Below are 21,397 nucleotides of genomic sequence, written 5' to 3'. Positions count from 1 at the left end.
ATTGGTTCATGCTTTTAAAAACCTGCTGCTTAAAGAGCTGCTTGCTACCACTTTGTAATTCTATCAGAAGAAAATAGCCCAAGACAGCTGTGGCATGCCCTGTTTACAGCTGCATCATGTTCCTAGGGACAGAGACCTTCAAGCTCTAAGGCTATCATAGTAATGCCAGAATGGTTACATCTAACTGCCTACTGGGCAAGCTTCCACTTTCTTAAGATGTACTTGTTGCAGTGTTACATAGAGCAGTACAATAATGTTGAACTCTCAGCCATGGATATGGTTGGATTCGAACCGAGCCCGTTCGAGCTTGATCCCGAAACGAGCTAACCCTAGCCGAGCTCGGGCTCAAGCTACTCGTCAGATTTTTCAATTAAAAATTTCGATACAAAACGACGTCGTTTTGACCAATATATATTAAAATGACATCGTTTTAATAACGAAAAACGAGTCGAGCTAAATTCGAACCGAGTTCGAGCTTGGCTTTCACGAGCTCGAGCTCAACTATATGTGAACGAGCTCGGCTCGGCCCGAATCCAGCCCTAGCCATGGACATGGGTACATACTATTGCTTTATCCTTTTCCTTTTATACTATTGTTATAATCTAAGTCTAACAGAAAACTTGCAAAATTGCAGACATTTTTTAATTGCTACTAAAGCTTAAAGTTAATCTTTTCTCTAACAGACTGTCTAGTTGGATAACTTTTCCTATTTCTCTGTATTATTGCAAATACTGGTGTGATTTAATGCAGCCTTTCCTACTGTTAAAAAAATCGCTTAGATTCTGAAAGGAGATGGACTGGCTATTAACAAGGGTAGGAGGTCCCATTCTATTCATGTTAATTAACTAAAGATCCTTTAGTATTGAAACTAAGTAGATTTACATGTTGTGATGCTACAGAGGTGAAGATATCTACAGTGAACTCCAAGCAGGTTCATGGAGGTTCTTTCATTCAGAAACCTATGGTTGTACTGATTAATTAGCTTCCTTCTTCTATTTCATTAGTTAAAAGTTCTAATTCTTCATCCATCTTACTGGGTTTTCAGATCCAAATTATTTTGGGGAAGGCTCAGAATTTGGACAAGATCACAACTGCTGCTGATGGTGCCACAGCACCTAATGTGGAATCTGCTAGGCAGGCCTGACCCAGCAGTTGCATAAGAATTCCCTTTCTTTCTTTTCCAGTTTATATAAGTGTTTCAACATATAGGAGAAAATAATTTTGAAATAGACGAACCCTACACTTATGCTTTTATGCTTCTATTCATCAATTAAAAAGTCAAAATTTCTCAGCAGCTTTGTGGAGAAAGTGGTTTGCATGGCATCTCAGAATCCTAAACTTTTATATGACAAGAAGAACAAACAAAACCATGCAATACCTTTCTCAGGTCAGCTTTTGGTGGTAGTCCCTCATGGTAGAAGCTTGGCATTGGGTTCCCCATAAAAGATAAACTCTTTCTGAATGGCTTGACCGCCACCTCTATCTCTTCCTTCAAATATTAAGATCTGGAAGAAGGTCAAAGTAACAAGATGGGTCAGAATCATCCAACTCAAAAAGGCCAACATAACTGAAAGTGGGAAAAAAAAGAAAAGAATTGCATGATAATTAATTTCCACTAAAAATCATTAGAAAGAGAGATTTCTAACTATCCTAATTTGCATGAGAGCCATACCTTGGTCCTTGCTTCACTCTGGCTTTTCTCAGCTTCCATTGCTTTATGTTTCTCCTCTAATTTTGAATAAAACTAAAAAAAATGCAACATAATAGATACATTATATATGAAAAATCAAACTACAAGATTCATGTTGAATATATATATATATATATAAAGGCAGTACCTCCTTCTGTTTCTCTGCATGTTCTGAACATCTAAATGGAGGAGCTGCAGAAACAGTCATCCTGGACTTAATAGTCCTTGAAGATGCTGCAGTTCTATGCATAGTGAAAAGATAACATGAATTTTGAAAAGAAAGAGAGTGGAGAGGCAATAGAAAGAACAAGAAGGTATAGAAGAATAAGATATCAAACAATGATTCTTGGGGGTCAAAGGATATGAGGAAGCTACAGAACAAGAATCTTCCTCATCAGGGTGCTTCTTGTTCTCGGGTTGCAATGGCATCCTCAGCACCATAGGTGGCTGGACCCAAAAAAATGAAGCTAACAGGTCAGCTATAAACAATTACATCATCCTGAATTTGTCAACTCTATGATTTTCAAATAAAACTTTGTAAAACTTTTAACCAAATGAAAAATTTGCAATTAGACAGCAAATGCAAGTTGCTCATGGCCTGCCCTGAGTTTTTTTTTATATGTTAGTAAGGTTTTAATATTACCAGCAGTCACAGATGATCTCTGCACTAACTTTATGGTAATCATCTCTTAAATTATGGTCACATTGGATTGTCCAATATCATGTTGACACAATAAAAACTCAATTTTCAAGGCAATGAGGAAAAAGAAAACCTAAGCATACTCATATAAGAAGTAATCATAATGTCACTAGTCCTTAAGCTCAATAGTGTTTGACACAATCCTTCTATATTCTCTATGTTATATATTTTAGGTTATCTATTGTCAAAACAAAAACCAAAAAGAGGAAAAAAACAATAACAGTATATAGAAGCCACTTTATAGTTTACAAGGACAATCAATAGAGACACAAAGTGCAACTAGGGTGATAAAGCCAAAGGGAAACAAACAATTTAGTTGATGCAAGACTAGAGAAAGCCTTCATGACAAAGTCTATTATCTTACAGGTTTAAGCGAGCCATTCCATACATGAGGCCTTGAAACTTTAGCTAGAGCAGCACCATACTTTAGTTGAACAAGAATAAGGAATTCACAACATTGATTTTAGAACCACCACTACACATGCACATTGAGTATGGATGTTGTTGGATGTAAAATGCTTAAGGTTAAGATGTTATTATTCATTAATTCTGATATTGACCTTGTAAACCATGGGAGAACAATAAATTTCCTTGAATAATATTGTGGGGAGCCACATGTTTCCAAAGAGAAAGACTTAAGCCTTTGGGGTGCTCAAGGAATTGGTTTTAATGATAAGGTAGAAAATATGACAGAAACATTTGGAAATTGACTTCTAATTCAAAATAAGAGTAATCAAAATTATCATATTTAATCAGGCAAAAAGAATTATTTTTGGTATCTGTTGTCAATCCCTAATAGCAAATAAATTTCCAGTTTGCAAAAATTCATTTCATCCTGGGCCTTTGCAGCTATCTACCAAATGGTCTCATTTCCAGAAGAACACTCCATTAAAAATACAAAGGTAATCACTGAATAAAACTCATTTTAGTGGCAACTAAACATATATAATGATTTTACTTAAGGTAAAAGTAGATTACCTGCAGTAATAAAAGATATTCAAGCTTGACCAAGCAAAAAGACAATGTGAAAAGGGAAAAATATTAAGAAAAAATGAACAACAAAGTCTTTGACAAGCTCAAAATGCAGTTGATTGATCCTCCAAGAAAAAAACAGTGACAAACAGAATCATTTTCCTTCGTAAAATGGTCAAGACAAATAAAAGAAGAATAATTAGATAAATGAGTCTGCTCAAACTAATAATCATGAATAAATTCCTACCAAACAACCAGATTATACTCTAAAAAGCAATTAATTAACTGTGTAGGGACCTAGTCAAACAAGAAGAAATGAGTTTACTTTCAATTAAAAAAAAAAAAGAGAGAGAGAGAGAAAAGAAAGGCACAACCAAAATTGAGAAATGTTACCAAAATTGAAAGAAAACATTCCAGAGTATATATTTGAAAATAAAGAGACATCATCAACTACAGAACTGATTCAAAATTCAAGCCACCCAATCTTTGGTTGGTCACATTTAATAATAAAATTTGCACAATAAGAAATCGAACTCATAAACAAACGTGTACCATGTTAAAAGCTCAGTCATTTATCTGTGGACACACAAAATACAGAAGAATTATCCAACTTAAAAAAAGCATTAAATCTATGACCCAAACTGAATCTCATTCTGACCCAGAATATGTTTACTCACAATACTGCAGAAAACAATTTAAAAACATGAAATTTCTGCCCACTACGAGTATGATATCAATCTTGAAACTTGAACTCAACAAAGCTAAAAAATATCAAATTTTAAAATTTTTTCCCATGAAGAAAAAATGCTTGCGGTGATAAGACACACCAAAAAAACAAATCCCAGAAGCAAACAGACAACATTAACAGATCGGCTGGCCACGGAATGAAGGAATCATTGAAGCTACATTGCATGCATGGTGATGATAAACAGACAAAGAATTAGGAAACAGAAATAAAGAATTTCAAACAGGTAAATCACTCACGGTCTTGATCAGATCTGTAAAGAGAGCAGAGGTGGAATATGGAAAATGGAAAACGGAGCTGTGTGTGAGTCGGTTGTCTCTGTTACAAACCGTAGTTCCTTTTATACAAGGCCAAAAGACTTATTCCCACCCACGGTTTGGTGCTAACCCAACTTTTACATAATAACTTTTGAAAATTCAAATATCTACCATCTATTAATTTTTATTGTTATTATCAGGAGTAAAATTGTTATTTAGTTTTTTTATTTAAAAAATAAAAAAATTATCTTATTTTTCTTACCTTAGTTTTGAAATATAATAATTCTCCCCCTATTTTTTTCAAGTTTAAAAACTAACCTCCTCCTTCCCCAAGTCTAGGTTTTATTTAGACTCTCATATTTTTTCTATATAGAGCCATCCCTAGCCTTTTCAAAAATTTCAATTTCACTCCCTTTTTAACTTCAACATCCAAATCACTAGTAATGTCTTTCTCCCTTTGTCTTCAGCAACTAAGACCGAGTAGATGTGACTTCCCCTTCACCTTCTTCCCATTTATATCTTGCCTGACACAAAATTTTGATAAAAATTCAGTGAGAAATCTTACTCGATTTTGGCCACAAAAGCTTTGATTCGGCTTCATCGTTAACCACCGACACTTTGTCTCCCTTCAATTTCAACAAATCGAAGGAAGGAGATATTGTGTCGTCGTCAACCACCGAAGGAGAGGTCGATGATGATGCGAATTTGCTGACAAAGTTGAAACCCTAAGCTTATTTCACATCGATTCAGTCAACTTTGGCTTTGTATTCAGCCTTTGTTATATGTCCATTAATTCAAAAGTTTAAGGTGCACCAACAAAATGAACAACGATGCCGGGAAGTGAGGGGCAATCGTAGAAGAGAAGGGAAGTGAAAGTTTCAAAGAATGGGGTGGCGGTGTAAGGGTAAAAAATATGGGGGGTAAGTGAAGGTTTCAAAATTATAAATATGTAACCCTAAAAATGGGGGGGAGGCAAAAATGAATTTTGTAAACGTAAAAAAATTAATTTTAAAACTAAATTATGGGAGAATTGTTAGTTTTCAAAATTAAGGGGGAAAAAGGAGATAATTTTAATATTTTCTAGATAATTCTACAAATAACAATTTTATCCCTGACAATAATAACCAAAATTAACAAACGAGTGAGTATTAGAATTTCGATGGTTAGTAAGTGAAAAGTTGGGTTTGCATCAAACCTTGGGTGGGAAATAGTTATTTGGCCTTCATAAAATTGTTCTATCTTTGTTTCTCATTGGTGTTAACTATGTTAAGTCATAGATAGATTTGGTAGACGAAGGGATGATTTTTAGGATTATTGCATTTTTTTTTTTAAAAAAAGGCCAAAAAGACTTATTCCCACTCAAGATTTGGTCCATTCTCAACCTCTTATCTATTAAATTTTAAAAACTCAAATACTCACTTGTCATTAAACAAATATATTTAAAAAACTAAAATTTTATCTCATCCCCCCTACCCCCTTCTATTTGAAAAACAAACAATTTCCTCCACCCAAAGTTTGAAAAGTTACAATTTTCCTTTATGGTATTTTTCTCTTTCTTCGACTATCTTTGTTTCAATTGACAATCGACCCTTCTCACCCATCTTCTTCTCCCGCTCAAGAGAGCTTGTCAGCAGTTGAAGAAAAATCATCTTCATTTGATGAAGAGACAAAGATGATTTGTCTTCGTCTCTTTAGGTGGCCGAAGACAATTCATCTTCATTTGCTTCTTTGGGCGACGGGGAGATGTTTTGGATGAAGCACGATGGATCTTCGACAAAGCCACTTTAATTCATCATGATCATGGTTGCTTTGCGGTTGTGTCTTCATTCAAGAGGTGAGAGGGAGCATCGACAGATGGGAGGTTGGCTGGAGAATGGTTGTTAGAGAAGGAAGGGAAAAAAATGAAACACTAGGGGGCAAAGATAACTTTTCAAACTTTTGGGTGGGGAAAATTGTTAAATTTTTAAATTAACAGGAGAAAATGAGATAAAATTTTAGTTTTTTAATATTATTAGTTAAATGACATTTTTACCTTGTAGCTAACAATAAGTTCTAAAAGAAGTTGGATGACTAGTAAATATTTAGGTTTTCAAAATTTAAAAGAGTGAGAGTTTAGGAATAAACTAAACCTTGGGTGGAAATAAGTCTTTTGGCCTATTAAATAAATTTTGTTTTATTTTTTTATAAGACAATTTGAATATTTAAGTTTTACCGTTCAAACTTTCTAAACTCCATTAAAAATATTAAACTTTTATTAGTTTTTATAAAAACTATCAAATTAATAATATTTCTTTTAAATAAAATGAAATAAATACTCTTAATTGTGTTTGTTCGATATTTTCAATTAAAAAATTCCTGAAAATTTGATCTCTTTTGTGAAAGATTTTGAAAGTACAAATTCTTTAATTAGAAAATCTCAAATTTCAGTTTAAGTTTTGCAAGTTTTCAAATAGTGTTAGCCTCGTAGGCTCTCACGAGGTAAGGAGCAAAGAGTCAATTTTGAAACTTGTTAGACTCATGGGATCACGAGTAGGGGGCAAAAAGTCACTTTTTAGAACTTGAGAGGATTGTGGGATCATGGAGAAGGGGGAAATGTGGGTTTTGAAATAGTTCCCACCTCTTGAAATTGCGAGTTTAGGGTTAGTAGTTAGTTGATGATTTTCATGAGGGGCATTTCTGCTATTTGCCATTAAAGGGTTTTGTTTAATATTTTTCACTTAGGGGTTTTATGATATTTACCATTTAAGGGGGCAAATTGATATTTTTTCCATTATAAGATTTTTCAACGTATAGTTTTCGAATTTTCGGTTTCTTTTTCCAAATTAAGTAGTTATTGTGAAAATTGATATATATATATATATATATATATATAAATTACCTAGTTTTATTAAACACAAATTATAATTAATGTTAAATCACATTAAAAAATTTTCTAACATTGATAACCTATCATTATATATTGGTTAGATTCCTTTCCAAAACCAAAATATAGTAGTTTTTACCTATTATGATTGTGATTCAATGAGGTTTTAGGAAAGAAAGACCAATCACTTTAATACAAGTAATTTTCATAACTTTACGGATTCAAAATGGATGGCTTATTAGGAATTCCTATAACTCTAAATAATTTTAATTTAGTATTTTATAACATTTGCGTAGATTGTACGGGATTAGAATCGAACATGCAAATTTAAATCTTACAACTAATTCTAAAATGTTTGTTGAGATGTTTCGTGACATGAATTTTTAGCATACATTACAGTACAATTTGTACAAATTGTATTGTAATAAGTTGGCTTAGACATGTCAAAGGGGTCGCATTGGATAGTTTCAATTTAGGGTTTTTGGACATGTTGATTTAAAAAAAAAAAATTTATCATTACAATTGAAATCTTTTTAATAATGCAGTGTTATTCTTATGACTTTGATAAGGATCTTGCGTATCATTGATGAACTTGTGATGAGAATGAATATATACATATGTTGGAGAGGAGTGGCATGTTGTTTGATAAATTAGCTATGGATGCGATATTGAGTAACATGAGTAAGGGTATGATTTGCGATTGCTCATGAATGTATAAGTTGTATGGTTGATTTGTAAGCTATAATTCTTGTCCTTAATTCATCGTATAGTATGGAATTATCTATAGGGTGCATGAAAACATATAAGGATCATATAGATTGTGAAATTTAAGGTTCCTTAGTTTACTTTCTGGGTTGGACACAAGATTGTGTGGTATGGGACATATGCCCGTGTGCATGAATTCTAGATATTAAATTGAGTTTTCCAATGGTCCGACAACTATTGGACACCATCGATCATTGAGCAGTCAACCTGGGCACTAGGTTCACTTGTGTATGACTTTTTCAAGACCATGTGCGGGGTGAAATAACTAAAATACCCTTGAGAAGTAAAGCGATCAAAATGAGTTATGTTTGAAAATTATGCTAATTATAGAAAAAAGAATACGTGCTCATGTCAGGAGACATACACCCCCTTGTGTATAAGTGATTTGGTTTGCACGAGGAAAGGTTATGAGGAAAAAAGTTCGTGTATAATTTACTAGGTTAGCATACCCGTGTTTAAGAAGCAACATGCCCATGTATATGGCACAGTAAAGCAACATGCCCATGTCTAATGTACAAGGAATATGCATGCCTATGTATCTTAGATGACACATCTGTGTATAAAGGGTATAATAAAGAAAGATAAAGGAAACTAGGCTAAAGGTTTATGGGTTGTTCTAAGAGGCAGTATAGAAATCCTGAGTATATAGTAGTACCCAATGTGCTGAAGAGATAAGACTTTGGAGGGGCATGAGATATGGTTAAGGTGAAAGCGAAGTTGAGCTAGAGATGACATGAGGCTTGAGATACATGCATGTTAGATGTGTTAAGATCATTACAAAAAGGCACTATGTGTACATTTTTCCTACACTACCTATAGTAAAACATTGTACTCGTAGTAAGATACTTGTTTATAGTAGAACCCATATGAGATATGTTTAGGTGTAATGGATTAACAAGTGTTCACATGGCCAATGTGTCAAATCCATGTATTCAATCTAGTACAATCGACCTAGTATACAATTATGAGACATAGCTTCCAAATGATGATGCTTTTACTAATAGATAATATGTCACATCATATAGAAGTCTAGGGGAGTGGTTTCTTTGTGAACGAGTGAGACAAAGTTGACCCTACAGATGATATGGCACACTAGTTAAGAATTCGGGGAGTGGTTCTTTAGTGGCCGAGAAGGTCTTAGTTTAATCTGAGAATTATGATGCATAGCCTAAAGGTTTTTGAGAGTAATATGAGTATAGTTGTAAGATGTAAGACCCAATATCATCCTAATAAGAGTATAAAGATAAACTCCAGATGACAAAGTTAGTATGGGTCAAGACAAGGGCAATTTAGAAAACAAGTAAAAGTTTGTAATACAGTTTCTAACTTACTAAGTGTTATCACTCACTCTCCTACTTTCATGTGTGTAGGTATAAGTGATTGTGATGGTTATGGGTAAATAGTGGTCAACCGACATGGAACAATTGAGGGCATTTTTGTCTTTTCAAGATTTTATCAATTTACGTGTTTCAATTATCGTTATGCTTTGGCTACACACACCATGTTGATGTTGTTAATGTTTTTGTGTTGCGAACATCTTTTGTACACTTCTAACTATTACGTTTTCAAAAGGATATTTTTGTAATTTTTATTTGATTTATGATTAATGTTTTATTCAAAGTTCTATATCATTTATTTATGTTTGAAAAATTTATGCATACTAAAATACCCTATTTAGTGATATCTTTCCTTAGAGGACTGTACATATGAATAATGTGTTACAATGTTACACTTTTAATTCTAAACATATAATAAATTAATAAAATTATGTGTACTAATAATAATAATAATAATAACAACTATTTTATATGGTGATATGACATTTTTTAATACATAAATTAATGCTTATTATTAATGGAAATATCAATAATAAAGACTAATATTCTATCTCTAAAGATTAACTTAATTTTCTTGTTAGTTACCAAACTCAAAATATCAGATTTAGGGAATGGGTTAGTGCGAAGCCTGCCATCAAATGCTCAATGGATTAGTTGGGCTTCTTAATATGGCCATTTTAACCAATTTCCCTTCCAAGTTACAAGGTTGTTCCCTCTTACAAATAACAACCTATAAAATTATACCAAATTAGAAATTTCCTGTAACACCTTATTTAAGAAGCATACCCCTAGTGATAATTATCTTGATGTGACATGTTACTTGTGCATATATACAAAAAAAAAAATTAAAGCAATAATTTAATGAAAAATAAACCTTATACCTTTATTGAAAATTACTATGTATGCCCAAAAAATGTTCTGAAATTAAATTCAATACTTACAATAATAATATTAATCCATTATGTATTAACCTTATAAAAACATTGATTGCAACCATAAATTTATAAAAGAAAATAAATGATAACTGAATACAGAACTTAGTGAGCTAATCCAACCACCTTCTTGTCTGCCTCACTGTTTTCCCTACCTGCAAAACCCAAAAATAAACATGTGATTTGTAATACTTAATAGACATTTGTAGTAAATGTGAGTTTCCTCACGAATATTCTTGACAGAGTCTTACCGCGCCCACTTGTCCCTAAAGCACTTGGTCAGATACCAAACTTAGGTGCCTTCTATGCCTTCGTATTAGATGAGATATTTATCTTAGATACCTCTTACATCTATATATATCAAATTTAAACATTTGTCTCAGGTGTCGTTTACATCATCATCACGAATTAGATTAATTCCAATGTCTTTTTATTTGACATCGAGACATCTCATTAATCGGCTCACACATTCTCAAGATCAGAATGTCTCATCAACTAGCTCCCAATGTGACTAATAATTACTTATGCTCATAATTCAGACTACATTTTTTAGCTTGGTCGTTTACGAACTCTTATGGGCACTAAATATGTCCCCACATTTATGAATAGTACTAACATTGCCTTCCTAAGATTCAACTCGAATGTGAAAAGCTTGGCATGGATGCATTATGGTCTGTTGGAGCGTATTTTAATAGCTCCAAGTGCACCGTAACATGTGGGGGTGCGCACATAGCACACTAACCCAAAGCATGCATGGCTAGCATGCTACAATACCTAATATAAAATTTTTCATGTGAATTTCATCTCTCGCAAATGCACAACGATACATCGGCTTTGAGCTTTCACACATTCGACGTTCATGGAACATGTCTGGCTTACGCGATACACGTCTGGTGTGCGCACTACGTGGCTGCCATGTGAGTTGCTCATCGACGATACTTTTACAAGTGCACATCCAACACCTCGATGAACCCCAAGCGTGCTTAGGCTACCAGCCTAGCTCTTGGCTATGACAAGTGGTAACCCAACCATGGCATAGCTGTGCAATTCTCATATGTAGGTTTGCCTGCCGTCAACCACCCCATTCTACTGCCGACTTTTGGTGATCAAAGAAACTCAAGGGTCCTAAAATCTCTAACCATCCATTACAAATCCTTATCTTACACATTTCCCTATTCACACACCTTCTATATACATATATATAAAAAATTGGATAGGCATACACAATCTCTGAATACGGGCACATGAACACAATTTAAAAGCAAAATTTGAGTAATAAAATGTAGTATCAAATAATAGAGAAATGACCAAATTGCCTTTTACATTTAGCCAGGGTATTACACCTCCACGTGTTCATTCATCATTAATAGCCTCCGATCATAAGCTTCTCACCAGGTAAATTTTGACAACATTTCTCGTTATTTCCCAACATCTTAAAGAAACAATCTGAGAAAAAATAATAGAGATTTTTTTATAGTTTATTAGAGAAACTACTATTGTTGATTATCCACACCCTTTCTTTTGACACAACATGTATGACATGACTTGCAAAATTGTAAGCTGTACCAAGAGCTTTGGGATAAAACCTATAAATCAATTCGTTAAAAATAATAAAAAATTATAAATAATGAAAAAAAAATGGCCTATCAACTTGTTAAGGGTTCATGAAGACGTGGACTGAGACTTTGGATCGTGCCATGGGCCTAGCCATGCTTATTACCATGTTTAAGTGATTAATAAAAATAAGCATAATAAACTTACGTTATGATATAGGTTGACAAATTAGTGTGAGACTTAAAGGTTATTGGACTTTTGGCTAGGTACCCTCTCTGAAACCCATTTAGTATAGTTTTGAAAGTAGTAGACTAACCATTTCGATACAGGTAATCTCAACAGTGTGACAAATTCAAAATTTCAGATTGTATGACATTTTATAATTCTAAAGTTTTCAATTTAATGTTTTATAATCTATGTCTATATCTTGTGGAATTAGGATTGAATGATTGATTATGCGGATAAAATCTTACATTTAAAAGATAGAAATAGAACGGTAATGAATTGGGTGCATAGGCTTTCTAAGAAACAGCTGCAACCTCATCATTATTTTAAACTACCTTCTATTAATAGCTCTTGCGCTCTTTAACAAACTCTTGGCCCTAAAGATAACTGACACCACTATATAAGACCAGCCCCCTATCACAACAGACTCTTTTACATAAATCTAAAGCCTCTCCGGTTTTTCAAGAAGCTAATGCCATTGTTGCATAGAGTTTTTTTACTGTAAAGATGGCACCAGAACTATTGCTTATAGTATGAGGGGTTACTGTGTCTTTATCAATCAACCAAGAGGAGTAACTTGATAACTTCTTTACCAATCTTGACACCGCTACTGCATATCTTATTTTCATATATTGCTTTGCACAATACACCCAAGTAAATTCTTTTTTGTACTTTACATTCTTGTGTCAGGTTTAAGTTTTTATTTTCTGTTCTTGGTTCTTCGATTGGTATCTTTGGTTGCTGAGAAAACTATAGGGAAAAGAAAATAAGCTCGAAAGGTTTATTAGTTTCTTTATCCTTGGATTTAGAAGAATTGATGCTTCCTTATCTCCCTCTACATTTTTAGGCTTCTCTTCTGAAATTTTTGATTTAATTTTGATTTTTCCCTTTTTCTTGAAGAATTCACAAGAATGAAAATTATGGGGTTTCAAGATATTTTAAAGGTTTTTAGTTTTTTCCTTTAACAAATAATCTTGCTTGGTGTTTTATTTGAATTTCTTGAAGCACTATATGGTAGTAGTGATTTTCTTGGAGACTTAACGTAATTAATGTGGTTTACTATGATAGTCCAATACCTTAGTGAAATTTCACATCGGTAAAACATAGTAAAGATGTTGGGTTTAGATGTGCATCTCACGTTACTAAGATTGTTGTGAATTCCTTGAGCTACCAAGACATCTTTTGAATTGTAAAACTCAAAAGCTATGATAAACGTTGTTTAATTTATACAATAAACGTTGAGTCCCATAGCAACATATCTTGAAATTGAACTAGACCATTTAACCATAGAGGTTATAAATAGTTCTCTGAAATGAAAAACCATTTTAAAATTTTCATACCAAGTTTCTCTGATCTTATATTGTATTCTAGATGAACATGCAGTGGCACAAGGATGATGCCCTTCTGAAAGGAGACAATGGAGGAGGTAAGAGGCTTGGCCACACCTTTTTCTTGTTAAACAAATTTCCTCTCATTTTTAAACAATTAGATGCATGTTTGTGGTAAATGCAACAGTGATAAAGAAGGTATGTCTGCTAGTCACCAAGGTTGAAGACAATCAAGGACAATATGTACACCTAAGGTTCAACTCCTTTCAATAGTCAAATTTACTGGTCACAAAATCTAGTTACTCATTTCCCATAAATGGGCTCATTTCTTTCACTGTCTCCTGGATTGAAAAGCCTATTTTTGAGATATCCAACAGGATCATTGCTCTACCTTACAACCTACAGTCGTACCAACAAAGACCTGGTGATACAAATATTCACTATAGAGATTATCTTTTTGGACTTGGTCATGGCAATTGGCTTAGCATGGTTTTGGATTGGATCAACTTTTAATTCAAATCGAACTCAAGTCACAGAATGTTCAAATTGAGTTTGACTTGAATTCATCGTTAGAATTCAACTCTAGTTCGACTTAAATTTATAGTTTGCATTTGTGATTCAAATTTATAACTTAGATTCATGTTTCAACGTTTGCGAGTCATTTACAAAATGACATCATTTTACCTATTACGAGATAAAACAATGTTGTTTGGTAGGGAGAAGAGACAGAGAGACCATTAGTTTTGTTTTCCATTCCTAATACTTATTGTAAAATGAAGCAACATTGAATATTCCCAACAAAAATAATAGCACTATAATCTTTAACCAAAAACACTTCCTACAAATAAAAAGATAACAAAGGAAAAATGTGTAATATCTTTGGTCTAATAGCCTGACCCATTGTCAAGATTTCATCCACTTAGTCTATCATGGCTTTGCTTCTAAGTTTTACAAGCCAAAACATATCTTGAAGGCTTAAGAAGTACACAGATCATTTAACTAGTCAAATTTTCTCATTCCCAAATAATGTGGGATGGATAAATAGATCAACATCTCTCTCATGTTTTGCTAATTTGAGATTTACCTAAGGGTATCACATACACCCTCCTTACAGGACTTAACATCTTAGTTGAGGTTTGCCCTACCGTTGCTTAAGAAGACACATAGAGCCACTCTGATACCATTGTAATATCTTTGGTCCAATAGCCTTACCACTATCAAGATATTGTTTAGTTTGGACACATAGTCTACTATGGTTTTGCTTCTAGGTTTTGCAATCCAAAATGTGTCTTGATAGTTTAGAAAGCTCACAAGGTATTAACTAGTTAAATCTTCTCATCCTCAAGCAATGTGGGATGCATAGATAGACATAACATCTCTCCCGTGCTTTGTCGCTGTGGAATTTGCCTAGAAGTATCACAAAATGAGTGACAGGCTATATCTTCACTCCATTCCTATGACATCTTGGTGACATTATGAGTAACATTAGTTAAAAATGGCATAATATGATTATATCTTAGCTTAAAACTTAAAGGAATTATAGACTTGACAGTTCGTGTCACCGAATCATGTTCGTATTGTACCAATTTGGGTTTTTTGTTAAAAACCTTCAATTCTAGCCCGATCTAAATTAGAATCATGTCAAAAATTTTTAACCCTAACCCAAATCTTAAATGTTTGAGTTGATCCAGTTCGATCCAAATTGACCTGAAATTATCTACTATTTTCATTTTCCAAGGTGTTTTTACTATTTTTATTTCTTTATCGAATTACCCCAACCTACTATTAATAAAACGTACAATATAACATTTTATCTTGTTTACAAATGGTCTAAAAATTACATACTAAGACTTTTAAAACATATTAACAATCTAACTAACCATATCACATTTTGACTACTTAATAATAAATAAAAATAAAAAAATAATATGAGTAATTACAACTATATGTAATCTGTAAAGATTTCAATTGTTGTTGATATTGTCTTTCAACATTTTTATAATTTATCCCTAACAAATTCTATTAAAGTAATATTTCTTTAAAATATTCGAATCGATTTGGGTTGTATCGGGTTACTTTCTTGTGGACTCTAACGCTATCTGATTTAATTTTTGAGTTGTATTGGGTTGACCTGAAATAAATTTTGTGTCAAAAAACTTTAATCCTAATCCAATTTTTTTCATATCATGTTATGTCGGGTTAGTAGGTCTTATTGAAAATTGTCAACTTTAAGGAATTCTAGAATGATAATCTCCATGATGAAGAAAACAAAGTAAGCCCTTCAATTTCTACGACAATCTTGCCAAGGTATCAACTTTTTTTCCTGTTTTCTTTATTAGCTATATATTTCGTCATAATTCCTCTAAAAGGTTTCATAAAATGTAGGATTGAAAGTAGGGTTGGATTTGAGCTGAGCCAAGCTTGAGCTCAACTCGATTTGCATGGAACTAAGCTCGAACTCGAGCTCAGCTTGTTTAAAAAGAGCCAAGCTTAAGCATTTAGCTAATTTGTTATTAAAATGATGTCGTTTTAATATATATTGGTCAAAATGACATTGTTTTGTATCAAAATTTTTAAGTTCACAAGCTTAATGAGTTAAACACCCCAAAACCCAAGCTCAAGTTTGTTTGAGTTGAGCTTGTTTCAGACTTGTTTGAGTCGAGCTCGAGTCGAGATCTAACAAACTCGGTTTGAATTCAACTCTAATTAAAAGCTTAATTTTGATTTTATATATAATATATATATTATTTTTGATCTGTATAGGCTCTTAGATGGATGGTTTTAATTCATTTTTCTCTCTTCATTTTACTAAAATGAAAAATTAATGACATGGAAATCTGCATATTTTCTAAATGGGGTTTTGTTTAGTCTTATTAATATGTACTTGTTGCAGTGTTACATAGAGCAGTACAATAATTGTTATAATCTAAGCCATGGACATGGTACATACTGTTCCTTCATCCTTTTCCTTTTATATTATTGTTATAATCTAAGTCTAACAGATATAACTCACCAAATTGCAGAGATTTTTTAATTACTACTAAAGCTCAGCCTTAATTGAATTAATTAAGATAAATATTTCATGATGGTCGTTCAACTGGCACTACTAGCAGTTACAACTTGTTACCGGTAAGGCTGTTCCCGCTTGAAATAACGGCCTACAAATGCAATCTCTACATAAGGCCCCAAAGATAACTATTACCTCTACATAAGACCAGCCCCCCCATCACAACAGACTCCCTCACAAAAGTCTCAAGCCTCTCCAACATTCCAAGAAGCGCCATTGTTGCATGGAGTTTTTTACTTGAGAGACGGCACCAGAACTATTGCTCGTAGTGGAAGCGTTACTTTGTCTTCATCAATTTACAAGAAGGGGTAACTTGATAATCTTGACACTGCTACTGCATGTCTTTATCTGCACATACTCCTTCGCCCAACGTACCCAAGTAAATATCACTTTCTTGGATCAATTATGGTTGCTTTGATGAGAGATTTTGTGAAAGAAAATAACTACAAAAGTTTATTGATTCACATGTTCATTTCTTGTGGTATAGTTGGAATTGCATTTATGTGTATTGGTTTCTTTACAATCTTGTGTAATAGGCTTAAGTTTTTATTTTTTGTTCTTGGCTTGGTATGTTTGGTTGCCGAGAAAACTATAGGGGAATTGAAGCTTTCTTATCTCCCTCTACATTTTCAGGCTTCCCTTCTGAAATTCTTTGTTCGATTGTGATTCTTTTCCTTTTTCTTAAAGAATTCACATGAATGAAAATGATTGGGTTTCAAGACATTTTAAGCTTTCAGATTTCTTTATTTCCAAATAATCTTGCTTGGCGTGTTACTGGAATTTCTTGAAACGTGTATGGTAGGTAGCAGGGATTTTCCTGGAGACTTAATGTAAGCCATGTGCTTTACCAATCTTGACACTGCTACTGCATATCTATATCTGCATTTACTGCTTTTTCCCAACATCCCCCTGTAAATAAACTTTCTTGAACCAATTATGATCGCTTAGATGAGAGAAATTTTGTAAAAGAATTGCTCATTTCTTGTGAAATGGTTGGGAATTATGCTTTTGTGTGTATTGATTTCTTTACAATCTTGTGTAATGGGCTTAAGTTTTTATCTTTTGTTCTTGGCTTGGTATGTTTTGTTGCCAAGAAAACTATAGGGTTACACTCTATATCCTTGGATTTTGAAGAATTGAACTTTTCTTATCTCCCTCAACATTTTCAGGCTTCTATTTTCCTTTCCTTGTAGAATTCACAGGAATGAAAATTTTATGGTTTCAAGACATTTTAAAGGTTTTCAGTTTTTTTTTTTTTGAACAAATAATCTTGTTTGGCGTTTTATTGGAATTTCTTGAAACATTGAATGGCAGTAGGGATTTCTTGGAGACTTAATGTAATTCATGTGTTTTACTATGATACTGCAATACCCTAGACAAATCTTACATCAATAAAACATAGCAAAGATGTTGGGTTTAGATGTGCATCCCACATCGCTAAGATTATTGTGAGTTCCACTAGATATCAAGATGTCTTTTGGGTTGTAAAACCCAAAAGTCATGATAAATTATTCTAGTATTTATAATAAACACTGAGTCCCATACCAACATATCTTGATATTGGATCAGACTATTAGACCGTGGATACTAAAAATAGTTCTCTGAAATGAAAAAGCACTCTGAAATTTTCCTAACCAGGTTTCTCTGATCTTGTGTTGTATTGCAGATGAACATACAATGGCACAAGGATGATGCCGTTCTGAAAAGATACAATGGAGGTAAGAGGCCAGACCACACCCTTTTCCTATTAAACAAATTCCTCCCATTTTTGAACAATCAGATACATGCTTTTCGTGAATGCAACACAGACAAAGAAGATATGTCTAATAGCCTCCAAGCTTGAGGACAATCAAGGCCAATTCATTCAGTGGCCTAAGGTTCAATTGCTTTCATAAGTCAAATTTACTTGTCATAAATTTCAGTTACTCATTTCCTACCAATAGCATCATCTCTTTCACTGTCTCTTAGATTGAAAAGCCTGTCTTTGAGAAATCCAACCGGATCACTGCTCCAGCTTACAGCATGCAGCTGCACCAACAAAGGACTGGTGATACTAACATTCAATGTAGAGATTATCTTTCTGGATTTTGTCTAAGTTTTGGGCTTAGACATAATTATAATATGCCTTTTCTGCTTAGCATTCCTCCTAATATCACCAAGATGTCATAGAAATGGAGTGAAGATATTGTTGGCCACTCATTTTTCCATTGTTATCTTTTTATTTTAAAGAATTCTGTTTAGTTGAAAATTCTGGTGTTGTTGTTCATGTAGGGCATATACAATATTGCTTCATTTTACGGTTAGTATTAGGAATATAAAATAAAACTTCTTAGTCTCTTTATCTCTACTCCTTGCCAAATGAAAAATTAAAAAAAGAAAAGCATGCACACAGATAAACTTGCAAATCAACTGCACCCTCAAGATCAGTTGCTTTTGCTAATTTTGATGAGGACTTTTAATTGAGAATTGTGAGACAAAAGACAGGCAGATTTGTTTGTATGATAACCAATTATATTGTAACATGTTCCTTTTTTTTTATTAAATAAGCATTTTTCTAAAGTGGATGAGGAGATTCTTATAGAAATTCAACTACGCTTTTTGGAACCCTTATCCAAAATCATGACATTCTACTACTCCCACTTTGCCTGACCTACCTCATAAAGTCACTAATCACATAACTATAGATGTAAGTATCCAAAAAGTGGGTTGAAAAACCTAGCTATTTGTCCTATCCTCACTTCATTTAATTCATCTATCACCATACAAGATAATAAGATTGATTAACCGATGCTTATCATTGGGTTGGATTTAAATTGAGCTGACTCGATCATAAAAGCCAGTTGAGCTTAGCTTATTTTAAATTTGTTTAGTTTAAATTTGAATCAAGTTCAAGCTAGATTGTAACACCCCAGGTCCAATAACCCGGCCCACTGTTAAGATATTGTCCACTTTGGACACACAGTCCATTATGGGTTTGCTAATGGGCTTTGCAACCCAAAACGCGTCTTTACAGTTAAGGAGCTCACAGGCTATTTAACCAATTCAATTCTCCCACTACTAACCAATGTGGGATCCAAAGACAGAGCACACACAGATCCAGCATCTCTCCCGTGCTTTGTCGATGTGGGATTCGCCTAGGGGTATCACATACACCCCCCCTTACAGGACTCAGCGTCCTCGCTGAGGTTTGCCCCACCATCGATCAAGAGGACACGCGGAGTTGCTCTGATACCATTTGTAACACCCCAGGTCCAATAACCCGGCCCACTGTTAAGATATTGTCCACTTTGGACACACAGTCCATCATGGGTTTGCTAATGGGCTTTGCAACCCAAAACGCGTCTTTACAGTTAAGGAGTTCACAGGCTATTTAACCAATTCAATTCTCCCACCACTAACCAATGTGGGATCCAAAGACAGAGCACACACAGACCCAGCATCTCTCCCGTGCTTTGTCGATGTGGGATTCGCCTAGGGGTATCACATAGATGAGTTAGAGTGTCTTTTAAACCGAACCAAACTTGAGTCATGGGGTGTTTGGATCTAGTTTGACATAAATTCATAGTTCGAATTTATAGTTTTAGTTCAACTTGAATTTATGGCTCGAATCTATAGCTCGAATTTGTGATTTAGATTTATGGTTTAAAGTTTGCAACTCATTTATAAAACGACGTTGTTTGACAGAAAAGAGAGGTAGAGAGACTAAGAAATTTTTCTATTCTTAATACTTCTTGTAAAATGAAACAATATTGTATATGCCTAATATCAACAACAACACTGTAATTTTTTAAACACACTTCTTAAAAATAAAAAGATAACAAGGGAACAATAAGCGACAAATTATATCGTCACTCCACTCCTATGACATCTTGGTGACATTATGAGCAATGTTAAGCGGTGTAATATATTTATAGTTTTGCTCAAAACTTGAAGGAATTTCAGAAAGATAATCTCTACAGTGAATATCTATATCACCAGACCTTTGTTGGTACTGTTGCAGCCTGTAAGCTGGAGCCGTGATCCTGTTGGCTTTCTCAAAAACAGGCTTTTCAATCTGGGAGACAATGAAAGAGATGAAGCTATTAGTAGGAAATGAGAAGCTGGAATTTGTGACAAGTAAATTTAACTGATGAAAGCAGTTGAACCTTAGGCTACTGAATGAATTATGTCTTAGCTCGAAACTTAAGCAGCAGCGACAAACTATATTTTTTTCTTGATTTTTGATCTGCACCGGCTCTTAGATGGATGGTTCATGGAGGTTCTTTCATTCAGAAACCTAAGGTTGTACTGCTAACTTAGCTTCCTTCTTTTTCACCCGTTGCAAGTTCTTATTCTTCATCCATTTTCTGGCTTGTCAGATCCACATTATTCTGAGGAAGGCTCAGAGTCTGGACAAGACCACAACTGCTGCTGATGGTGCCACAGCACCTAATGTGGAATCCGATAGGCATGCCTGACCCAGCAGTTGCTTAAGAATTCCCTCTCCGCGGTCTTCCGCATAACTGTTCTTCTTCAGTTTATATGAGTTTTTAAAAGAGATGTATATATACCCATAGTGTTTGGAGTTGCTTTTAGATAATCTGCTAACATGATGATTTGATTGAGATGGAGACATTTTATTCGAGCAGATCTTGTGAAGCATAGCATCTCCATTTTTTTCCACTGTAGTGTTGCCAGTTTTACCTGCAAGTGTAGTTGAGATATAATATACAGAGTTTTTTTGTTCAGGTTAGACTTGTAAGTTGCATTTTACCGCAAAAAAACACAAATTCTTGTTTATAGTTTCTATTTTCTCTCCTTTCCAAATATCACTAATTAAAGTGTCACTGCATGTCTTTATCTGCACTTACTGCTTTGCCCAACATACGCAAGTAAATAAGCACTAATTAAACTTTCTCGGATCAATTATGATTGCTTAAATGAGTAAAATTCTGTAAAAGAAAATAAGCACAAAAGTTTATT

At 33.8% G+C, this 21,397-nt stretch overlaps 1 protein-coding gene across 5 annotated transcripts in view; it reads right to left on the bottom strand.

Moving 5' to 3' along the window:
- The window catches only part of LOC123211675 (protein WVD2-like 3), a 42,800-nt gene extending 38,362 nt beyond the window's left edge, over window positions 1-4,438 (bottom strand). For 4 of the 5 annotated variants that reach the window (XR_006501448.1, XR_006501451.1, XR_006501449.1 and 1 more), the window contains exons 1-4: window positions 4,347-4,438; window positions 1,839-2,137; window positions 1,673-1,744; window positions 1,379-1,505 (exon numbers count right to left, since the gene is read on the bottom strand). Coding sequence is in view for 1 of the 5 variants with exons in the window: in XM_044630498.1 (XP_044486433.1) it covers window positions 1,410-1,505; window positions 1,673-1,744; window positions 1,839-1,940 (270 nt within the window). In the remaining 4 variants the exon portion in view is untranslated. Of the gene's footprint in view, window positions 1-1,152; window positions 1,506-1,672; window positions 1,745-1,838; window positions 2,138-4,346 lie in introns of those variants that run through there. The other variant, XM_044630498.1, reaches the window with a different exon arrangement.
- Between the last annotated feature and the right edge of the window lie 16,959 nt (window positions 4,439-21,397).

This window comes from Mangifera indica, chromosome 3 (genome assembly GCF_011075055.1).
Source record: "Mangifera indica cultivar Alphonso chromosome 3, CATAS_Mindica_2.1, whole genome shotgun sequence".
In the NCBI taxonomy this organism is placed as follows: Eukaryota; Viridiplantae; Streptophyta; class Magnoliopsida; order Sapindales; family Anacardiaceae; genus Mangifera; species Mangifera indica.
This window is presented reverse-complemented; position numbering and strand designations above follow the sequence as displayed.